This window comes from Mirounga leonina, unplaced genomic scaffold (genome assembly GCF_011800145.1).
Source record: "Mirounga leonina isolate KUSES-001 unplaced genomic scaffold, KU_Mleo_1.0 Mir_493, whole genome shotgun sequence".
Classification (NCBI taxonomy): Eukaryota; Metazoa; Chordata; class Mammalia; order Carnivora; family Phocidae; genus Mirounga; species Mirounga leonina.
This window is the reverse complement of record NW_023270780.1, coordinates 2,918,834-2,942,919: the sequence shown is the minus strand read 5'-3', so window position 1 is coordinate 2,942,919 and position 24,086 is coordinate 2,918,834. Positions and strand designations below refer to the sequence as shown.

Sequence of the window (24,086 nt, the reverse complement as noted above, 5' to 3'; positions counted from 1 at the left end):
CCTGCCCTGGCAGGAGGCCCAAGCCAAAGTCAAAACCAGCTTGGCTCTGGGTGGGGCTTGTTTTGTAGAAGCTATTATACCAAAGCTGCCCTTACATGGCCGGGAGAGGCGGGACACGTTGCCTTAAAAGGATTTTGTATTCTTGAGAAAGGATGAGCCTCAACTTCTCTAATGGCATCTGCTCCCCAAGCCCAGATTATCATCTTAAGGGCCCACAGGAGAGGATGGCCAAGGATAGAGTCTCTCTCTCCCAGCCCGGTTTTTCTCTACAGGTTGGCTGCTCCACTGGGCTGTGTCCACATGGAAAGCAGGCAGGAGGTCTGACCCACTCTTGAGTGGGCAGTGCCCCTGCACCTGGCATTAGGCTCTGATGAACAGCTAACTCCCTCTTCAAGGCAACACAAGAGCAGGAATTTTGCAACCTCCCAGGTAGGGACTGGGTCCCATTCCTGATGGGAATGAATGTCTTTGTACCAGGGAGGTGAATGCTGGGGATATCCCTGTGCCCCAAGGGAGTAAAACCCAGTTCTGTCTCCTTTATCCCTCAGAGGCAGCATTTACTGGCCTTTCTATTCCCAGAAGGTTGTTTAGGAGAGAATGGAGGTGCTATAAACACAGTTTCCCTAGGTTCCATCTAATCGGCTGTAAAGAGCCTCTAAAAAGTGAGGTAAAGAAAACCCCAGCTTCAGCCTCGAAGTTCTCTAGGTAAAATGGTTTCTTCATAAAACAGACCTCCAAATAAGTCATGGAAAAGAATGGGAAGGCAAGGATTTCAGTATAGATATATAATTTTAATATTTAATTTAAAATAAAATCAAGGCTGGGTTGGTTTGGGAGAAAATCTCTAATTTGCAGAATAGAAGATTTAAAAGAAAAAATCATGAAATTACAAGTCATTAGTGAAAACAGCCTTCTTCCTCCCTCAGGCTCCTTACAGAGCCTGCTTAGGAAATAAGAAAGGTAAATCATCTCCCTTACCTCCTCCCTACCAGGGCTTGGCTCTCCCCAAAACCCAAGGGAGGAATAAATCTTCCATTGCCTCTTCCCATTTCTACCAAGAGTCAGCCCTAGGCAGGAAGCCTTGTGTCAGGTCCAAGCTCCTGAGATAATGAGGGTCCCCTGGTTCCCCACTGAGGTTGGGCACATCTGGGTCAGAAAAGCCCCAAGGAAGACCTTTGCTTTTCAAACTCGTGTAGACAGTTATCAGGATTCCCAGATGCAACCCCCTTATAAACACATCCATAGTCACAGAAGGAGAGGAGGAAAGATGGAAACCCTGAGCAGAACCAAGCCCCACCACCTTATCACGGTCCTAGCAAAGTCCATCCCCCAAGGGCTCATCAGCCAAGGAGCCAGTAGCTCTCTATCTAGACTGGGGCAGCAGGGAAAGCTGAGGGCCCTGGTTGGGGAAAGGTTGGTCCTTGGAGAGGAATGAATGTGCAGGTAGAGAAGGCAAGAAGAGCATCCTTACCTCCTCACCCTAAGGCACTGAAAGGAAAGGAAGGTAGGAATGGTGAAGCTAGGAAGGGGAGAAGAGATTCCTTGGATCCCCTGGCTTGGGGAAGACAAAATATATAGGAGTGGAGAGGGGTGGGGGCTACATATGGGTCCCATGACTGTGCAAAGAGGAGCATCCAAGAGCCACCCCAGTGTGCCATTACCCATGTTCCCTTCACCCTGCTCCAGAGTGGGAGGAAAACACGCTGCAGGAGTCAAGGGAGCAAAATCACTAAGGTATTTCCCTGAGCCTGAGGGTTAAGGGCTAAAGAAATAAAGCTTTATATACGTGGCAATGTCTTATCCCTTCCTATCCTGCTCCATCCCCCTCAGCCTATATGCTGACCATCCTATTGCTGTGAGGGAGGATAAGGAGGGTCAGCACTTAAGGGAAGGGCTCAGTTGGCCTAAAATACCCACTCCTCCAGAGGAAAGGGAAAGCCCGTTTACCAGCTTAGTGCCGATGCCCTTTTTATCACCATCGCTCACACCCCTCCAGTCTTAGGGCTGAATAATTGGGTCCCCCCTTCCAGGAATGAGGAATTCAAGGCTTGGCAGGGCAGAATAGGCCTGGCCAGGGCAGGCCGCAAGTGTGGTTTCTGGTCCCTTGTGGACCCAAGCTAACAGGAGCTGGTCTGCAGGTTGCTCTCCGTAAGCAGTGATGCGATGGAAGAAGGGTCGTAGACACTGTCAAATTCCTCATCTGAGCTCAGCCCTTCATGCTGGGTTGACTCAGCAGCTGAGCGGGAGGCTTTGCGCCTGAGAGAAAGGAATACTTGTAAGGGAGGGAGACAGAAAGATTGAGACAACCATGCTTTTCATGCCAAGGACACTCCCATTTGTCCTAAGGCCTCAAGGTACAAGATCCCCCACCAACCTGAGATCTGAGGAGATGGGATATATATAGACAGTGGGCTGAGATACTAAAGAATAACTATACAGGCTTCCAGCCAGGAAGGAGTGACTGCACAGTCCCATCTTAGAGATCCTCCTCCCTATTCAGCTCCAGAGAACCCATTCCCTTCCTGCATGACTATCCTGATTGAGCCAGGGGACAGAAAAGCAGCCCATACCAGGAGTCCTTCTCTAGGGTTTTGATCCGGGCCTGGAGCTGTTCATTGACCTCATGCTGCTCTTCCAGCTCACGCTGGGCCTTCTTCCTCAGGCCATCGAGTCGCTCAATCTCCTCTTCTGCTTCATCCACCTGCCGCTTCAAAGCCTTCACCCTCAGGCTTAGCTGGGCAGGATACCAAGTCCCCACATTAGAAAAGTATCTGCTGCTACCATGGACTGGGACCCTCCCCTGTAGCAATTTTGACAAGGGATCATTGCCCTAGAAAAATGTCGTGACCATGTGCAAGTTCCCTAACTTCACAGGTTTGTTTTGGGGATTAAATGAGTTCATACATGTGTAACACTGAGAAAGAGAACCTAGCACATCACACTCAATGCATGTGCTTACTATGACTGTTTTAATCCAGTGCCTCCAGTCTAGTCTCCATCCTTACACAAGGAGAGTCGAAGCTAGGAAGACCTATGAGATGGGGCCTCCCTTGGCCTTCAAGCAAACACACATATGGTATATGCTTACCATATGGGTGCTTGGCCCCGGCTACCATCCTTACCTGGTCCTTCTGGTCATTGACATGCTGCCGCTCGTCATCAATTTGGATGGACAGCTCTTTAACTCTCCGCTCCAGTTTTCGGTTGGTGGACTGCAGAACAGTCTTCTCCCTAGGAGAGTATGGTAGGGGGGTGTCTGTGGCTGTCGCCATTTCTAAAGGAAACCCTAGTTGGCCCCCTCCACCCTCCATGAACTCCTCTAAGTCACGTCACACTAGGGAGGATCCAGGGGCAGATCCAAAGAACTGGGGAGATAAGAGGTCATTCACATTTCAGAAGTTCTGCAACTCCCTCTGCTCTTTACCAAGAGAGAGGATCCCCCTAAAGATCAGGCCAGGTTGGCCATGTCTGACATGCAAGACAGAGAAAAGCCCAGAGGGAGAGAGGGAGGATGGGCTCACATCACCTCTCTTCAGCCTGCAGCCGCTCCTGCAACTCCCGATTCTGGGATTCAAGCTGAGAGAGGCTGGCACTGGGCTTCTGGAAGCCTTCTAAGCTGGCCAACCGGCTCTTCAAGTCCTTGTTCTGAGAGGGACAGAAAGTCTTCGTGGTCACACTCCACTTCTGATCCCTCCTATGGTCATTCTACCTGCCTCCTGGAGTCTATCCCCAAGACTCCTTACTCCCCTGCTCACCTGTCTCTCCAGGGAGATTTTGTCACACTCCAGGTCCTGTCGAGCAGACCTCTCCTGCATGAGCTCTGTCCTCAGCTGGTCTACCTAGTGGATGAGAGGAGCCAGATTTGGGGAGGGCTAACAATGAACCAGCCAGGTGAACCATGAAGCAGAGTAAAGTGTAGGCTGCTCTCTGAATCCCCACAATTCTCAGGCAACTAAGAAATCACAGCCTATTCAAATGGGAGGAGCCACAGAATTCAAACAGGGCCTCCTCCCTCCATCTCACCAGGAACTAGCATCCCTTCTGAATGGAAGCAACCTGGACTCAGGGCAGAGAGGATCCCAGGCCACCAGGATTCCTTCTCCCACTCAAATCCCTGGCTTCCCTCCACCCGTCCTGAAGCAGAGGAGACCCTGAAGTAGCACCAGCCATGCACAGATTCAGCAGCCAGAATTCTCCAGATTATGAATGATGGGAGGGTGGAGGGGTTTTTGAGAGGGCCAAGGGGTAAGGAAGGGGGTACCTGGTCCCGGCCACGACTCATGCGTTCTGTCAGCAGCTCCACAGTGCTCCTCTCCTCATCTAACTCCACTTCCAGCCGTGAGACTTTTTCCTGTGGCAGAGGAACGAGAGGTTCATTCTGCCCCACATGCTGGACACCAGAATGCTAAACCCCAACCAGGACCCTTCCAAAGCCCAGCCTCCACAGACCTTCCTGTCTCCCATGTCCCATAACCAGCTGGTCTTTGCCCCTGCCCAGAGCCAGCATGGAGCTAGCACCCTCTGCTGACCAGGCGTGGCATTGAGGGGAGAGGTGGTGGCGCCAGCTCTAGTCTTGGCCCTTGGCAGGATGACAAACCCCAGAATCGATTCCTCAGTGGGGCAGCCCTATTTCCCTAATGGGGAAACAGACAGAAACCAAAGTGCCTGAGCCAAAGCTGGGATGGAGAGTCAGAAACCGAAGTGCCAGGGTTCAGACCAAGGAAGTAGCCAGGCAGTCCCATATAGAGGCTAAGGGTATGGGCTCTGGAGCCACGCGGCCTGGGTCTGAAAATCACATCTACCACTTCCTAGCAGAAGGGCCATGGCCAAGTTGCTTAACCTCTCTGTGTGTCTGTTTTCCTCATCTATAAAATGGAGACCCTACCCCACAGGGTTATTCTCAGGACTCAATGAGCCTTGAGTGCCCAGCATGTGGCATAATATGTGTTTGCTGCTTGCACTGGTATTATCATCACTGCCAAAGAGCAACCTGGAGACCACTGTTCACTCTGAAGGGGCGATGCCGCTGCTCAGCTCCAGCCAACTGCTGCCCTGCAGACAGCTCAGGACAGAGGCTCAGTGTTACCAGATTTTCCAAATGGACAAAAGGAGCCAGAAAGCGGAATATATAAGTAAGTGACATGTACAAATTTCAAACACTGGCAATTAACTCAAAGTCATTTAAAACACTGCACTCAAACAAAACCCATCAGCTGTGGCCTATCAGCTTTCAATACCTAGCACAGAAAAGGGGCTTGGCATGTCCTGGCTCCTTTCCTCCATGGAAGTCCCACCTGTGCCAGGACCTGGACACCCCGCCCCCGCCCCGCCACCCCAACGCCGTCACCTCAAGACCCTTGAGTTGCCGTGTCCTGTCATCCTGGGAGCGCTTTTTGTTCTCCGCCTCTTGTTCCAGCCCCTGCAGTCGCTGGGCCAGCAGCTCTTTGTCCAGCCGGGCGGTGTCCCGGTCAGCCTGAGATGCCTGCAGGGCCTGCCGTAGCCTCTGGGTCTGGGCAGAAGGAAAAATGCAACAGCTTGGAGAAGTAAGGTAGGGGCTGAGGGATGGGAGCAGTCTGCCCCTGTGGGGAGAAATGTTTCATCACTGACATTCTTTAGAATTGCCAGAGCATGGTGGTAATAAAAAGCAGGTCAACTTTTAGTCCCATTTTCTTCTCTTTGAAGATCTAGCTAGCTTTATTCAACAATTCAGGAATCAGGCAGCGTCCTATCTAGCAGGTAGAAAGGAGCTCTTAGTCCATTTTCTTTATTGTTTTAAAATGCCCTACACAAATTAGAATCACTTAAGTCATTTTTAGACAACTGATCCTGGGTCCCCGCCCCAGAGGTTGTGATTTAAGTAATACAGGATCCAGGTTGGGTACTGAGACTTTTTGGGTTTTTTTGGTTTTTTTAAACAAAACAAAAAGGGTTTAATGTAATCAAAAAACACAAAATTGTTACAAATTGTTACTGTAAAAGATTGTGAAGCATTAAAACTAGCTATCGGGCGCCTGGGTGGCTCAGTCGGTTAAGCGACTGCCTTCGGCTCAGGTCATGATCCTGGAGTCCCGGGATCGAGTCCCGCATCGGGCTCCCTGCTCGGCAGGGAGTCTGCTTCTCCCTCTGACCCTCCTCCCTCTCATGCTCTCTCTATCTCATTCTCTCTGTCTCAAATAAATAAAATCTTTAAAAAAAAAAAAAAAACTATCATTTTTAAAAAATAAAAATAAAACCAGCTCTCATATTTAAAGCACCTACTCTGTGTCAGACATGCCTGTTCTGATACCACACTTCCACTGACACTGCAGTATTAAGATCTTTTTTTTTAAGATTCTATTTATACTCTCTCTCAAATAAATAAAATCTTAAAAAAAAGAAAAGGAAAAAAGAGGCAATGACCTTAAAACCAAGGACATTTATTTGGCCATTTCTCCTCCTACCTCATCCTGAAGCCGGCTCAGCCCCCCTGAGTTCTTCTCAGCCTCACTGGCCCACTCCTTGGCCTGGCGCTGGGCGTCTGCCACCTCCCGCCGGGCCTTCTCCTTGTAATCCTCCAGCTGGGTCTGAAGCTGCTGCAGGGCCTGCTTAGAATCATTCCCAATCTGCTCCAGCTGAGAGGCAGAGAAAAGAGCCTTTTTAGCACTACATCTCTGTCCCTCCTCCGAGCCCCAGATTCTCCTTATAGCGGAAGCAGCCCTCCCTTGCTCTCCCCTGGGCCTAGGTCTCTCGTATGGCTAGTAGTGGTATACAGATTGCCTGGGTTCAAATCCTGGCTCTACCACTTATTAGCTATGTGACCACAGGCAAGTTACTTACCCTCTCTGGGTCTCAGTTCCCTGTAAAATGGGAAAATAATGGTACCTACCATCCATCACAAGGTTGTTGTGAGAATCACATTAATGATGTAAAGTACTTATAAAAGTGTCTGATAGAAAGTTAACCTTAAATGACCATATTTCAACAAACCCAAGAAGCCAATGATTGTAAGATGTACCACTAAGAAAGAAAAACCTGCCAACTGAACTGTAATCATCAGTTATAAGACATAAGTCAACTTCAGAGATGATGCAATGTGCATTTTAGAACTGATGAAATATTTTTGTTTGCTCTAGCTTTATAAAGTAAGAGATTAGGAGGAGAACCTTATCTAAAAAAATGCAATTTATTTCCTTTTTTCCCTTTCTCCTTGCCCTCCCCCAAATATAAAATTCCACCCACAAAAATTCCTGTGTTTAGGTCTTAAAGACATCTAGGGAGGGATTACAGAACTTTCCTTTCCCTACCCCAAACAGAAAATTCTACTAATGAGGATTCTTATGTTCAGGTCTTACAGATGTCTAAGGGAGAATTCCCTTAGACATTCTCCAAGGACCAAGACCACATGGAATGGGATGTATGGGGGAGGACAAGAACACTGAGGAGCGGGAGGAAGGACATCCCTCTGTAAAGATTTGGCCTTGGCCTCCCCAGCAATGAACTTGAGGAAAGCAAACACCACACACTCTGACCACCCCCCACCCCTTGCCACCAAGCTTCCGTAAGAGCTGGGCCTCTTCCTGAGAGCCCAGGCCTCCCCGTGTCCCACCTCCTTGTTGAGCTGGCACACAGTCTTGTCCAGCAAGCGCTTCTGCTCCTCCAGCTCAGCCTTGCCCCGCCGGAGCGCCTCCCGCTGCTTCCCCTCCTCTTCTAAGGCCCGGTTCAGTGCTTGCTGCTCCTGCCCCAAGCGGGCCAGCCCCCGCTGGGCCTCCTCCAGCCGGGCCTCCAGTGCCCGCTTGGCAGCTGCCAGGCTCCCCTCCTCTTCCTGAGCTGCGTTCAGGGCCGCCTCGAGCCGTTGTTTCTCTGCCTGGGAGAGGGAAGACATAAGCCATTTGGAGGGGAATAGATGGGACAGAAGAAGAGTGATTGACAAAAAAGGTGGGCAGTGAAAACAGGCTCAGAGGAATCAAGACACAGAGAACAAGCCCAGGATGGGAATAAGAGACAACAATAGCAGTGCAGGGCGCCTGGGTGGCTCAGTGGTTAAGCGTCTGCCTTCGGCTCAGGTCATGATCCCAGGGTCCTGGGATCGAGTCCCACATTGGGCTCCCTGCTCGGCAGGAAGCCTGCTTCTCCCTCTCCCACTCCCCCTGCTTGTGTTCCTGCTCTCACTGTCTCTCTCTCTCTGTCAAATAAATAAATAAAAATCTTTAAAAAATAAAATAAAATAAAATAAAAACTCTTGGGGCGCCTGGGTGGCTCAGTCGTTAAGCATCTGCCTTCGGCTCAGGTCATGATCCCAGGGTCCTGGAATCGAGTCCCACATCGGGCTCCCTGCTCTGCAGGAAGCCTGCTTCTCCCTCTCCCACTCCCCCTGCTTGTGTTCCTGCTCTCGCTATCTCTGTCTCTGTCAAATAAATAAATAAAATCTTAAAAAAAAAAATAGCAGTGCAAGGGCCAAGATGTCCACAGCAAAGCACGCTCCAGGAAATAAACCCGAGTTTAACAGTGGATTGGGAAGGCAAATGGAAGCAGACTCGGGGCAAAATAAAATGGGCGGCTGAGGATTTAGCTGGGGAGGATTTAGCCAAGATGAGAGGAGGGCGGGCCAGGGGGAAGCCAACGGTGTGGGCAGAAGCACTGACCTCCAGCCGCTGCACCCTGTCCCGGAGCCTTGCCTCCGCCGCTTCCCCACCTTCCGCCAGGCCTCGGGCCTCCTTCAGCTGCTGCTCCAGACCCAGGATGCGCCGTCGGAACTCGTCATTCTCCTCCTGGGTCTCCCGAAGCGTCGTTTCCACTGCTGCCCGCCGCTGCCCCAGCACTGCCACCTCTGCCTCTGCTGCCATCTGAGCCTGCGGCCAGTCCGGGGAGGGGCAGCTCAGACCCTGGGGCTCCAGGTCACCACCACCGCCAGGAAAGCCACACCCAAGAGAGCCCGCAAGAACTAGACAGACTTCAACAGTGGTAGTGCCCCTGAGAAGCCCACCCCTACAGAGACGTGGTGGCTATCACCAGGTGCAGCCCTGCCTCCCCCCTGCCAAATCCTGCCTACTTTTAACCACACACCTAGGATCAAGGATCTGGTCTGTACATACCCATGGTAGGGAATTTTCCATGCCCTCCAGACCCCTCAGCCTCCACCTCCTAAGCCCTGTGCCCACTCCCCTTGCCTTGGAAGCCTCTTCACAGTCCTGTCTCAGTTGCTGAAGGGTCTTTTGTAGCTGGAGGTTCTGCTGTTCCAACCCCCGGCCCCGATCAGCCTCAACCCTCAGCCGCTTCTCCAACTCCCGCTCCCGGTGGCGCCCAGCCACCTCCTGGCTCTGCTGCTCTTCTCTCAGTTCCTTAAGTTCCTGCTGTGTCTGGCGCAGCTCCTGGAAGGGAGGGGGACAGTGACAGGGCACAGACGCGGCCTGGGATACCAGACTGCGCAGCAACCGAAACTCTCATCCATTGCTGGGGGAATGAAAGATGCTGTGGCTACTTGGGCAAGGGGTCTGACAGTTTTCTCAAATGGTTAACCACAGAGGGGCGCCTGGTGGCTCAGTCATTAGGCGTCTGCCTTCGGCTCGGGTCATAATCCCAGGGTCCTGGGATCGAGCCCCGCATCAGGCTCCCTGCTCCGCGGGAAGCCTGCTTCTCCCTTTCCCACTCCCCCTGCTTGTGTTCCCTCTCTCATTGTGTCTCTCTCTGTCAAATAAATAAATAAAATCTTTAAAAAAAAAAGTTAACTATAGAGTGCCCATATGAATTCCATTCCAAGATATATATTCAAGAGCACTGAGAACATGTTCCCAAAAAACACGTTCACGTGAATGTTCGTAACAAACAGCATTCTTCATGAGAGCTAAAATATAGAAATGACCCAAATGTCCACCCATTAGTAAACAGACAAACAAAATGTGGTACATCCATATAGAATATTATTCAGCCACAAAAAGTAATGAAGTCCTGATAATTGCTACATTGGTAAACCTCAAAAAAAATTATACTAAGTGAAAGAAACCAGACATACATGAGTCCAGTTATATGAAATGTGCAGAATAGGCAAATGCATAGAGACAGAAAGTAGAGTAGTGGTTGTCAAGGGCTGGGGAAAGTGACTGCTAATGGATACGGGGTTCTTTTTTGGGGTGATGAAATTGTTCTCTAATTAGATAGTGATGATGGATGTTTAACTTTGTGTATATACTAAAAACCACAAAGGGACGCCTGGGTAGCTCAGTCAGTTGGGCGTCTGCGTTCAGCTCAGGTCATGACCTCAGGGTCCTGGGATCGAGTCCCTCATCAGGCTCCTTGCTCAGTGGGAAGCCTGCTTCTCCCTCTGCCTGCCACTCTGCCTGCTTGTGTTCTCTATCAAATAAACAAATAAAATCTTAAAAAAAAAAACCAACACTAAATCGTACACTTTAAAAGGGTGAATTCTATGGTATGTGAAATAAATCTCCATTAAAAAAAAAAAATCACATGAAGTGAGAGTAGGTGAGGGTGTGGCTAAAATAGGATTGGCTATTTCAAAAACAAAAGAAAATATGTTGAAAACCAAAACATATTACACAATAAATAGTGGCGCTGCCCTCATTTCTTTTTTAAAACATTTAAGTATTAGGGCACCTGGATGGCTCAATGGGTAGGGCATGCAACTCTTGATCTGGGGGCTGTGAGTTTGAGCCCCACATTGGGTATAAAAATAAAAATATTTTTTAAAAAATTAAAGTATGAGCTCTAGTTCTAGTTCTTTAGCTATTAGCTACTTCTGAAATTCAGAAAGTACCATAATTAGGCTGAAAGGTTATATATTTTGAGTTTTTGATGTAAGACACTAACAAAACTAACTACAAAGAAAAAGAACAGCACAGCGTGTGGTCTACACTGGATGGGGTCTGTTTTCCTAATGTGTATGTTGTTTGAATGAGTACTTGATAAAATATACTTCATATATGAGATAAATGAAGCACTAGTTATTACTTTTTAGCTTTATCTCATATGATAAATCAACTAAGATTGCCCAGAGGAATGTCCAAGTTTATTATGTCGACTAATATAGCGAACAGACTTCAGACTATCCTTGATATGTTAACTTCATATTAACATAGAAAAATTTAAGAGCACTTTTCATTTCACAATCACTAAAAGTATGTTTGGTCAATGTTTATTACATTTTTCTTCAAAGCTCAGACTTTTATTTATCTGGAAAATCATCACTTAGAGCTATACTTCTTTACTCATTTAATAAATATGATTACCTTGATTACAATTAGACAGTCTTATGGTAAAGGCATGATAAACAAGCACTGATTCATTAATACTTGTTAAATGAGCACCAACTACATATCCAGTGCAGTGAATCAAAGAACTATAAACCTAGAAGGATCCTCAGGAGGCCCTAAGTGCCACTTCCCTATACTAACAAAAATATTTTCTAAGTTTCTAAATCATCCAAAATAATTAGTTGCTTTCTTGTCCTTCATAAACCTATACCAGAAATATGAAGAGATATTTGTATTCGCTTCAATTTGATGACCTCATCATTTATAAAACATCCATGCATGATAAAATCCCTGCGTCTAGATTCTATACTCTAAGCAGCCTTCAAATTGCAATTTGGCTTCCCAAGTAGGTCAGCTGGCCATGCTGATGCAAATATTCCAGTCTGTGTGATGACACTTCACGTTACAAGTTAATAAACTGGCATTCTAACTGTAAATGTTTGTTTAATAGATGTAGTTAATGAGTCCATCATCCTGCCCCACTCCCCACTCTCCCACCCCCTCCTGACAGAGCAACTCTCCCTGTGCAGACCAAATTCCAAGCTTGCAAAAATGACCCTGGAGTCTCACAAATCCATCTAAATGCTACTCCCCCCCGCCGAGGTCTCTTGGGAGGCAGCCAGCAGACTCTGGCTAGAACCCAACCAGGAGTCCTTTCTGTTAAAAAACTGTATACTTGGGCGCCTGGGTGGCTCAGTCGTTGAGCGTCTGCCTTCGGCTCAGGTCATGATCCCAGGGTCCTGGGATCGAGTCCCACATCGGGCTCCCTGCTCGGCGGGAAGCCTGCTTCTCCCTCTCCCATTCCCCCTGCTTGTGTTACTGCTCTCGCTCTCTCTCTCTCTCTGTCAAATAAATAAATAAAATCTTTAAAAAAAAAACAACAAAACCTGTATACTCAAGAGCAGCCCAACTGCATCAAAGAGTGTGTGGGGGAGAGAGATGGCTGAGCAGGCAAGGTGGGTCCTGAAAACCAAGTACACAGGGAACCTCATGGGTAGGCGAGGTCAGTGGCCATCACCCCAACCTGCCCTTCCACATCCCAAATCCAAGTACCTTTTTTTTAGTAATCTCTATACCCAGCATGGGGCTCAAACTCACAACCCTGAGATCAATGGTCCCATGCTCCACTGAGCGAGCCAGCCAGGTGCCCCTCCAAGTACCTTCTTGAGTTCCTCCATTTGGTGAGTGTCTGCAGCACCAGCTCGGGCCTCCCCTAATTCCCTTTGCAAGACCTCCATCTTCTCCCCAAGCTCCTCTTCCATCTCCTCCTTCTCCATCCGCAGCTGCAGGAGTCTGAGCCCAGCCAGGTGAATGCAAAGGGAAAGGGAACAAGGTCAGGGCACCTGCCTGGGAGAAGTTAGCAGGACAATGCAAACCACCTCCCCAGAAGCCAACAGACTGGGCACCCACTCTCAGCAGAGTAAAGGGCACAGCATGGGTAGAAAAGCAGCAGGATATAGGAAACATGGATAAGCATTCCTGGGAGAGAGGCAAAGTCCTTACTCCTGCTTGGTGGCTCTAAGCTCCTCCTTGTTCTTCTGGAACATGCTCTGCCAATGCCCTGTCTCCTCTGAGGTCTCCTCCAGCTCCCTCTGCAGCTCCCGCACCAGGGTTGACATCTTCTGCCTCTCCGCCTCTAATGCAGCATGGTCCTAGGGAAGGAGACAGTTGGGGGCCAGGAGGCTCAGAGGGAGAACGCACTTCAGACCAAAGTCTAAGTGTGTGGAAGGGGAGGCTCAGGCCCAGAGGACACCACACCAGCTACACATTGTGAGATCCCAGTGGTGCCTGGTGCGATACTAGCAAAAAGCTCTCCCCAAGTCACAGCACCGCCCCCCCCCCCCCCGCCGCCGCTATCATTTACAGGAAGCCTCCCCCATTTATTTCCCCATGGGACTTTGGTCATACACCTTCATGGTGCTCCTGGACTGCATCCCTTCACTCTGCCCTTGTAGGTTTTCTGGCCAAGGTTTTCATTACATCTCACATGTGTCGTTTAGAGGGAGTTCCAGTTACAACCAAGAAAGTCCCAAAATACCAAGAAACCTCAAGGCGGCTCCTTCTTGGGGGTGGGAGGGTCCCCTCCTCTGGCAGCCCCCGCTCTGGTCACATGCCTGGGTTGCGTCCTGCATACTCCGGCGAAGCTGCTCGGCATCTCGCTGGTACTGTTGCCGGACGTTTTCCACCTCCTGGTCACGGGAGGCCACCTCCTCCTTCAGGGCCCCCTTCAGGGCTGTCAGTTCCCGCTCCCGCAGTCTCAACTGCTCCTCTATCCGCTGTTTGCCCTCCAAGACCTCTTCCAGAAGCTCCCGGGTCTCTAACAGGTCCTGGGGAAATGAAGATGGAAGTAGAGAGGTGACTCTACTAGGATCTGCCTGCCTATTCATTCATTTAATCAATCAAAAATATTTACTGAGCACCTTGTACCTGTCAGGCTCAGTACCAGGTGCTCTCTTCTCTGCCCATCATTCTGGGCTCTATCCCCCACCCCACCATTGGATCTGTCTGAAAGCACACTAAGGGGTACCCATAATCAGCTACCTACTGCCCATACTGTGGGGAAACTATAGGTGAACAGATTTGAGGGTGCTCTAGCTGAAAGGAGGCAGAGGCTGTGGGAGCCATCCTGCTCCCTACCTTCCTTAGTGCCTCCTTAGCAGACTCCGGCCCCTGGGCCTGTTTCAGCTTGTCCTGCAGCTCCACCACCTGGGTCTCCAGCCCATGTCGTGCCCTTTCACCCTGATCCACAAGAAGCTTCATGTTCTGGAGCCTAATAATTAATAATAGATAATATCATCAAGCGCTAGGTGTCAAGCAGTTTTCTAAACACTTTACATATATTAATTCATTTAAACCGCCTTCTTTGTTCAAATCTAAATGAGGCCTCCCCTGACCACTTTATTTAATACTGGAACCTGCTCCTCCACCACTCGGCCCTCAATCTTCTTTGACCTACTCTACTTACCACCTTCTCACATGCTACAAATTTACTTACCTAATATGTTCACTATTTATTGTCTGTCTCCCCCCACACCCCTGCCACCACTAGAAACTGTGCTTCTGGAGAGCAGTGCTCGTCATATGAATGGTTCACTGCCTGGAACCTAGATCAGTGCCTGCCACACCGTATTCATTGCAAAAACATCTGCTGAATGAACCATCCTGTGAGGTAGGTACTATTATTAACCCATTTTACAGATTTAGATTCTGAACTAGAGAGGCAAATCCAGGTACCCCAACTCAGGCACAATCACCATTACCAACAGAGAAAGTAAAGAGAAAGTTCCTATATTTAAATTATCTCTGTCTGCCCCTTCTAGCTTCTAGAGATTTCTCTCCATCTCTCCCACCCAGGTGGCACCTCCAACTCTGGCCTCCGTCCCCAAGCAGCCCCATATGCACCATCGACTGCACGCACTCTTTGGTGCTCTGCTGGGCCTCCCCCTTCTTCCTCTCCAGCAGCTGCTGCAGTCGGCTGCACTCTTCTGTCTTCTCCTCCAGCTGCTGCTCCAGCCCAGCCCAGGATGGCTCTAGCTTCTGCTGCTTCTGGAAAAGGCAGGGCGAGTAAAGCAGGTGGAGAGTAGGCAAAGCCTCCCAGGAGGACCAGGAGTAATGCAAATGTCTAACATTTACTGACTCACTAAATGACAGGCACTGTTACTACGAACCCTGTGTTTATTATCTGGATTTAATTCTTTTTTTTTTTTTTAAAGATTTTATTTATTTATTTGAGACAGAGAGAATGAGAGAGAGAGAGCACATGAGAGGGGGGAGGGTCAGAGGCAGAAGCAGGCTCCCTGCCGAGCAGGGAGCCCGATGCGGGACTCAATCCAGGGACTCCAGGATCATGACCTGAGCCGAAGGCAGTCGCTTAACCAACTGAGCCACCCAGGCGCCCTGGATTTAATTCTCTTAACAAGCCTTGGGAATTATGATGGTTTAAAGTATGTCCACTAATTCTCTGACATTCCTTTCAAGAGGTGAAGCTTCTCCCCTTGCGTATGGGCTAGACTTAAGGACTCTCTTCTAACAAACAGAAAAAGGAAGAAGCGATGTGTAGCTTCTGCAACTAGTCCTAAAAAGGCACTGCAGCTTCCTCCTTACCTTCTTCTCTCTTGGATGGTTCACTCTGGGGGAAGGTAGCTGCCATACTGTGCAGACATTCAAGCAGCCCCACGAAGAGGTCCACACAGCAAGGAAGTGAGGCCTCCAGCCAACACCCACTGTCTTCTAATGACTATAGCCCCAGCCAATACCTTGACTGGAAACTCTTACATAACAGACCCGGAACTACCCAGCTAAGCTGCTTCCAGACTCTGGGTCCTCAAGACACCAGGAGATGATTATTTCAAACTGCTACGTTTTGAGGTAATTTGTTACACAACCATAGATAAATAATATAGTACAATTATTATCCCCACTTTATAGTTAAGGAAACAGTGGCTTAGAACATATAAAGAACATGCCCAAGGTCAGTTACACAGCCAACGGTTACCAGGATTTGAACTCAGTTTGACTCCACAGCTGACCACTTAACCAGGACACTATTCTGCTTTCCAGGAAATAAGGGGAGTTACAACCCAATACTTACTGAGTACTGAGTACCAACTACACACAAGGCAATACTGTGAGAGGTGAGAGCAGTATTTTTTAAACTTTTTTTAATTTTTTTTTTTTTTTTTTTTTTTTTTAAGAGAGAGAGAGAATGCGAGGGTGGGGAAAAGGGCAGGGGAGACTCCCAAGCAGGCTCCATGGCCAGCATGGAGTCTGATACGGGGCTCGATCCCACGACTGTGAGATCATGACCTGAGCTGAAATCAAGAATCTGACACTTAACCAACTGAGCCACCCAGGTGCCCCACAATATTTTTTTTTAAAGGGAGTAGATAAGACTTTCACATAAGGCTGACCTGAATTTTTAAATTCCTTCTCTGTAACTTAGTACCTTGAGCAAGTCACTTAACCTGTCTGATCTTCAGTTTTCTTATCATGAAAGGGTCCACAATACCTACTTTACAGATCACTGTAATTATTACGTATTACCTAGGATGGTACCTATTACAAGAAGTATACTCAATAGGGGTGCCTGGGTGGCTCACTTGGTTAAGCATCAGACTTCAGCTCATGTCATGATCTTGGGGTCCTGGGATCCAGGCTCTGCACTCAGCATGGAGTCTGCTTGTCCCTCTCCCTCTCTCTCTGCCCCTACCCCCGCTCATGCTCTCTCTCTCTCTCTCTCTCCCTCTCTCAAATAAATATACATAAATATATATATAAAGTACACTCAATAAATGACAGCTACTGGTATTGCCATCATCATAATGCAGTGAAGAGGACTGAGGGAAGTAAGCTGCTCAAGGCATCCACAGCCAGTGAACAGCAAAGCCAGGGTGGGAACTTCCAAAGGAAATGAATTCAAGGTAGTCGGAGCTCTGATGAATGTGCTCTTCTCCCTAAGCTCCAGGGAACCCCAGAAGTCCTTGGTGGGACCAGCACACACGCTTATCTCGTATCACAGAACACACGAGAGCTCATTCGATCGCTTGGAAGAGCAACCAAGGCCACAGTTTCTCCTGTGTCCTGCGTGCCTCCTGCACCTCCAGTCTCCCCTCACCTTCACCTCTTCATCCAGCTTTTGCTGAAGCTCCTCCACTTTTCGGGTGAGCTCACTCTGCCCAGCCAGGGCCTTAGCAGACCCAGGAGAAGCCATCTGCCAGAGACAGGGCGGGAAAGAACAGGTCCACACCCAGACCCAGGCCTGAGAGGCCCAACACTGCCCCCCTGCTCCCACCAGGAGGTAGCCACTTACCACCAGAGGCTGCATCTGTTCCAGCACCAAATTGACCTTCCTCCTCACAGAGGTTTCGCTTTCTGAGCTTCTGGAGGATAAAAAGGATAGAAGCAAAGGCTAAGGGAGGGAAGAGGTAGCAGAGATGAGAGAAGGAAGAGCTAAGGGCAGGGAAGATGGGGAAGGAAGCTAGAAGGAAAAGAGGGGAGGTGTGTGACTCTGCTGTTGGGAGGGTCCCCACTCACCCCTCCCTCAGGATGCTGTAGATGGTGGCCTTCATATGGTCCACACTGCCTGGTGGGGCTGTCTCCTGCTGGTCTCGGAGAAGGTCTGGAGTTGACTTGAACTACAAAACATAAACCCAGAGAAACAGGAAGATGAAGCCAGCAGTGTGCGTGAGGTTCCGATGGCGCAGAAGCGGCAGGTGGGAGACGAGGCCCTCCAAGCATGCTGAACAAGCCTCACGTGGGGAAAAGAGGCAACACCGCTGAGGCCTGAGCAGCAGGCCCAGGAGAGGTCCAAGCAGGGTACACCTCTCACTATTGTTGCAAGCCAGATTCTCCTTGACAAGCAGATCTCAACTAGCTGGGAGCTCTGTGGTAAGTTATTTGTTGCTACTGACAGTTAACGTATTAGACTTTGTAAATGAACAGGCTTAAGAAGTCGCTCCCCCACTTACTTACACTCCTGAGTGGGAGACAAAGGTGGGAGTTTTGACAAGAGCACTGGAAGTTGCTCATATTACCAGGCCTGCCTTACTTATGCTGCAGACCTAGCAAATGCTAGTGACTGAGGCACAGTTCATGGCCAGGCAGTAACACGGGACTCTCATGCTTGTGAAGACTAATTTCACAGTTAGTTTCCATGGAAGTATCTTGTACATGTGAATATCATCTATGAAGAAGATAGGTAAAGTGGAGAACAAAAGTAGAAGCCTTCTGCCTTAAGTTATTTGAATCAGCAAGGGGTCCCTGGGCTGGTGGGTCAGGGATTGGAAGCCCCAGAGGAATGAGGTCTGACCTGCAGCATGCCAGGGTCCTGGGCTCTCCCCCGTGGCTCCTCAAAATTCTGAAGGACCCAGTCCTGGGTCTGACGGGAACGGCTAAAGCCACCAAGAGGGCTCTGGCTCTGGGCCGACTGTTTGGAGCTGCCCATGTGGCTGTCATGCTTTGTGCCAGGAGTCCAGTGGTTGGGGGACCGACGCTCCCGTTCCTCAAGGGTATCCCGCGGGAGCCGGTTGTCCAGGCTTTGGCTCCGCTGGCGTTGCTCAGGGGGCAGCGTCCGCATGCGCCGGCCAGTCCGGCCCCGGGCCTGCCCCCCACGGTGACTGTCAAACTTGTTGATGAGTGAGTCCACTGAAGATAGGGGAGCAGTGTCAATGGTGCTCCCAGGGGAAGCTCCTTGGGGGGCCAACTCCAGCAAGCTAGTGCTCCTGATGGTCGGACTCACAGGGGCAGGGCCTGTCAGTGAGGCCTGGGACTGGGATCGGAGTAGCCTTCCATTCCAGTGGGCCCCAGGCTCCTCATCAGACATGCTGCCCTGTGAGCGGGCAGGAAATTTCTTGGCGTGAGAGTAGGAACTCTCCGGGAATTCCGAGTCAGAGCTCAGAGCTCCCGGAGCCCCTTTGTTGTTGGCCCCCTTGATCTGGACTCCAAAGGAGTCACCACCTTGCTCCCCACTGTTGAGCACTACAAAGGGCTGTCCAGCGATGCCCTGCACACGCACAGCGACCCCATAGGTATTGGCTCTTGCATCCTTAGCTGGACGTCGCCCACCACGACGTAGGGTGCCCATCTCTGTATCACCCACTGGCTCTGTAATGAAGCGAATCTGGACTCCATGGTCTACAGGGCCCCGGGGCTCAGCCATGGTGGATGCCTGCTCCATGAATGGGAGGGTTCCTAGAAAATTAAGAAAACAGTTAAAGCTGAGAGACTGGGAGTAGAAACCCAGAAACCTCCACCTGTCTGGCTTTTGTGTGGCTTGTTACCTTGTCGTTCCTTCTACATAGAATAGTGGTTCTCATATTTTATCTGAGCAGAAGTACCTCAAGGGCCTATGAAAACACAGACTATTGGACCCTGTCCCCAGAGCTTCTGATTCAGTAGGTCTGAATTTGCATTTCTTTTTTTTTTTTTTTAAGATGTTATTTATTTATTTGAGAGAGAGAGAATGAGAGACAGAGAGCATGAGAGGGAGGAGGGTCAGAGGGAGAAGCAGACTCCCTGCCGAGCAGGGAGCCTGATGCGGGACTCGATCCTGCGACTCCAGGATCATGACCTGAGCTGAAGGCAGTCACTTAACCAACTGAGCCACCCAGGCGCCCCTGAATTTGCATTTCTAACAAATTTCCAGGAGATATTGATGCTGCTGGTCCAGATTCCAGATTTTGAAACCCACTGACTTAGAAGAATCCATTTCCTCTAATACAGTCCTAGGGAGCTTGGCTTTGTCGAGAGTTTAATGATTTTGCTTGATCTTCGCACGTATGCCCATAGCATGGTGTGCCTCCTCCAACTCCAATGAAGGCAGAACCCAAACCCCACCTTATAGATACCTCTATCCCAATGGAGAAAAGGGGCCCTCTACTCCCAGAGCTCATTTTAAAATACAGAAGACACCCCCTCAAGGTATGCCATCCCATTTCTGGGAGGATAGCAGTGATGCCTCTGGGTTGGAGGACCTGGGGGCTAAGGACAGAGATGGGAGAGTAACTAGCTTTCTACTGTCTGTTTTAAATTTGGAACCATGTAGATGTATTGTTTATTCAAAAAAAGATTTAAATAACATTTAAGAATGTCAGTCCAAAGGGCCCTAGGATAGGCAGACTTGTCCCACATGAGGGCCAGAGCCAGGACCACCCATAGGCCAACTCCTCCAGTCCACATCAACCCAAGATTAGAGTCGGCAAATGGAGTATATTTCAGGTGTGCTCTGGCTCCAGGAATTGGGGAGGGCAGGTTCTCCTTGAAGCAAATAAAAACTCCAGCTTACCAGCCCTGCGACTAATCTCCACCACAGCCTAGCACTTAACTGGAGGAGTATATCAAGACCCGGACAGACACAAAAACATACCCAGCTCGATTTCCCAGTGGAGCTCTTGGCCAAGGAAAGTTGGCAAGGCCCCCTTCAGGGACTGTAGACAAGCTAGGAAACCCAGGAAACGGGGGTGAGAGGGGAAGGGAGTGGCCTAGCTGCAGGTGAGAAAGGGCTTGGTGGGAAGAACATTCCTAGCATTCCCAGCCCTTCCCCTCCAGAGAAAGGAATAGCGAAGGAGGAGCCCTTATTGGCAATGGTTCTTCTCCTTTTTGGTTCTGAGACTCCATTGAGAGAATGATTAAAGTAATGCACCCCACCCAAGAAACAGTCCACCCAAACTTTTACCACAGAATCTCAAGAGGTTCATGGACACCTCCAAGCCCACCCTGAACTAAAGGACCCCTGTCCTCCCACCATTCCAGCATTGGGGAGGACTTTAGCCAACCTCAGATACTCCAAAGAAAAGGATATTTAGTGGACAGGGTCCTTTGTTAGAATTCAAGTAAGAGAGAGGACCAGGAAAGAAGCTACAAGGCAAAGGTTCTCCAAACCTCATCCAGTAAAAAAGGAACTTAGCCCTGCTGTTCATTGGATGTATATAACCTTGAGCAAATCCCAACTTTTCTGAGCCTCAGTTTCCCCATCAGTAAAATCAGTATAACGATAATACCTCATGAGGTAATACTTGTGAGAATTAGAAAATAATAATTACATGTATACAGCTGTAAAAATTTTATCATGTTCTACACTTCAGATTCTTGCATGTAATTTACTTAGGTTCCATTATTTTTTTTTAATAAAAAGAGGGAAAATAAGGGCACCTGGGTCGCTCAGTCAGTTAAGCGTCTGACTCCTGGATTCGGCTCAGGTTGTGATCTCATGGTCGTTGGGATCGAGCCTCACGTTGGGTTCTGCACTCAGCACGGTGTCTGCTTCAGATTCTCTCCCCGTCTCCCCCCACTCACTTTCTCTCTCTCTCAAATAAAATCTTAAAAAAAAGAAAAGAGGGAAAATGACAAAACATGAAACATAGCTAGCAGCATGTATGCCTGTCACAAAGCTGACAACAAATGTTACCCTGCATACATGTGTTCCTCCTAACAGGACCTTCCTGGCTTCATGTGCTTCACAGACGGATGTCACTTCCTCAGAGGCTTTCCCAACCACCTCCTCCCACAAACTAGATCAGAACCATGTTATATGTTCTACAGTTGTCCTTCAATGAATTTACCTCAGTTTATGATTTTCTTAAACAGTTTATTTTTAAGTAATCTCTACACCCAATGTGGGGCTCAAATTTACAACCCCGAGATCAAGAGTCACATGCTGTACCGACTGAGCCAGCCAGACAACTCTGTTTATTTTTATATATTTATCAGTGATGATTTGTTTCCTGTCTGTCTCCCCCACTAGATTATAAACTCCTGGACGGCAAAGAACATAGCTCTCAGCTGATTACGGTGGCCCCAGGGCCTGGTGACATGGTATGCATCAATAAATATTTGTTAAAGGTTGTATCCTGAACCAAGGCAGACTTGCACAGCAGTGGGGAGATTTACCCAATGACCCCCTCACAGCCATTTCTCATTTGCCCCAGTAACAAGACCTCTCCCTGTCCCATTCAGTCATAATTTTGGAACCAGATGTGCCTAGACTGCCAGCTCTCAGAAGTCACATGATTTATTCATAATGCAGCTCTACTCTGTCAGTACCTCTACTGATCTTCCAGATCCAGGTCAAGGAGCTCCCAGACTAGGCCCAGCAGAGCGCACAGTCCCTCACCCACGCAAGCGCACCAAGTTGTTCAGAGTCAGTGCTGAACGTGCCCCCAGGTCCCAATGACTCCCTAACTTCAATGGACTGTTAGTCCTGGGAACAGGCGGGTCAGGGACCAGGGGGGTTGAAGTGATCTTTGGGGTGGGTCAGAAAGCAGAGCTCTAAATGATTCAACATGGAAAACCCGAAACCTACCCGCCTTCAGTTACGAGGACAGTGGGGCGTGGCCAGGGGAGCCAGGCAGCTCCAAGGTCTTGCGTAAGCCCCAGAGGCAGGTAAACAGCGATCCAGTGCCAGGAAACATGGAGTAGAGAGGCTTCGCTCTCACAGCCTGCCCCTGCTTTTCCCTCCTCTGGCATGTGCCCAGGGCACTCCTCACCAACTGTACTCTGGGAAGAGCTCAGGCCACAGGTAATTCGACTTCATCTGTCTGCCTCTGCCATTCCAGCCTGTAAGGAAAGGGAGGATACGCTGCCCCTGCACCAGGCAGCCACTTCTCCCTGAGTTACTCATTAGCCTGCCCTGCCCCAATTCCGTCACCTCTGGCCCAGCCATAAGCATCTGGCTTCCAACTAGGAGTGACGGTGTCTGGACTTCTGGCAGGAAGTGGGGGTGGGGTGGTTTGGGGTGTGCAGAGGAAGAACTGATATATACAGGGCCAGGCAACATGCTAGATGCTCCGTAATTGCCAGATTTAGAAAATGGAAGAATGAGAGGTATAGAGATTAAACTCCCCTCAGAGGTAACAAGGGAAGTAAATGGTCAAAATAGAAAAGGACACCTCAGTGACCTTGATCAATTGGTTATCTTCTCAGAAAGAGTTACAAAGACAAGAAGGTTCCCCATGGATCAAAAAGAACCACCCCAAGTGGACTCCTGGCCCAGTCCACTGAAAAAGCAGAAACCTGAGAGCCATGCTAGGGCAGCTTGGCTAGTGGAGGAAAAAACACAATGACAAACTGGGCCCTGCAAACTGGATGGACTGGTTTGAGAGGCAAGGGGAAGGGGAGGGCCACGGACACTCCACTGGCAGCTCATAAAGCAGACCAGAGAAACTCCACACCACAAAGGAGGCAGAGGGCAAAACCATGGGCAAGGGCTGTCCAGCCTAGAGCCAAAGCTCTGAAGGAGTAGGCAGAAGGTGGAGAGGGAACAGGGAGGAACAGATGCACAAAGAACCTGATGAGTGACAGGCCAGTATGTGACAGGAAGACTTTGTATCCCCCGCCCCTCCCTCTCAAGTTCCCCAAGTTACATTCCTCATCCCACACTTGCCTTGGCCAACTCCTGGGCCTTAGTTCTCCCCTCCCCAGCATGAAGAGAAGCAACCCTACCTTCTCCTCACCTCCCACAGGGCTGATAGCATGCAGGTCAGCCTGGGGAAAGAAGAAAGGACTCTAGGAAGCCAGAATCCTCTTAGGGTCAGGCAAATCTCTGGATTAGCAGTCCCCTAGGGCCAGCCCCCCACTCCCAAATATCAAGGAGGAAAGAGGAGGTGCAGAGGCACCTGTAGGCAGCCTATGAACAACATAGCGGTTGCTAATTATTTCCCAATTACAACAACTTTCCTCAGGCAGGGCATCAAAGGGGCCAAGCTAAGACTGGCTCTGGTTCCCTTACCTGCCTAAGGCAAGGAAATCTGCCTCGGAAGTCTTGTCTGGGCCCCAATGTGCAGCTCTCATCCAGCCTGGAGACCTAGAAGTGCCAATTCCCCTAGTCTTGTGGTCTCCTAAGGAGTCCTGCCTATTTCCCACACCACTGGTGCCTCCTGCCAGTCTGACAGCCATCATGGTCCCAGAGTCAGGGATGCCTTGTGGGGTTTCAAGGAGTAATGGGGATCTTCTGGGAGGCATCAAGGAAATTGGTTAGGCTCCCAAAGCGCATCCAATGACTCCATCTAGAACCACAGAAGAAAGTATGCGTGCGTGGGGAGAGGGTTTGACATTAGCCCCAGTCAGAGGCCTCATTAAACAGTATTTCTACATATTTTGTAGGCCTAGGGATCTACGCTTCTTCCTATCCCTCTCTCGAAGAGCACTCTCTGAAGAGGAAGAAGGAAAAATTCTCCCAGGCATAAAAGCAAAGGCGACAGAAACTGAAGGCTTAAGTAGTTTCACACCTAGCAAAGAGATGGGGGTGCCTTCTTGTTCTGCCCCTCAGTGTCTTCACCTGTAGGTGAATAGTCAGAGCAAGACTCCACACCTCAGAGACATCTCAAAGCCGGAAAGGAGGTGTCAGCG

General features: G+C 49.4%; 1 protein-coding gene across 1 annotated transcript; it reads right to left on the bottom strand.

Moving 5' to 3' along the window:
- Positions 1 to 778: 778 nt before the first annotated feature.
- CGN (cingulin) lies at positions 779 to 22,267 on the bottom strand. Its single transcript, XM_034990097.1, has 21 exons — positions 22,042 to 22,267; positions 18,052 to 18,932; positions 17,277 to 17,377; positions 17,053 to 17,122; positions 16,858 to 16,953; positions 14,662 to 14,789; positions 13,881 to 14,013; positions 13,358 to 13,570; positions 12,747 to 12,895; positions 12,404 to 12,536; positions 9,147 to 9,347; positions 8,622 to 8,828; positions 7,586 to 7,843; positions 6,441 to 6,611; positions 5,348 to 5,509; positions 4,262 to 4,351; positions 3,756 to 3,839; positions 3,527 to 3,645; positions 3,123 to 3,231; positions 2,571 to 2,734; positions 779 to 2,256 (listed from the first exon to the last, which is right to left on the bottom strand). Exons 2-21 carry the CDS (start codon positions 18,916 to 18,918, stop codon positions 2,118 to 2,120), a joined length of 3,594 nt encoding a protein of 1,197 aa, XP_034845988.1. The 5' UTR covers positions 18,919 to 18,932; positions 22,042 to 22,267; the 3' UTR covers positions 779 to 2,117.
- Between the last annotated feature and the right edge of the window lie 1,819 nt (positions 22,268 to 24,086).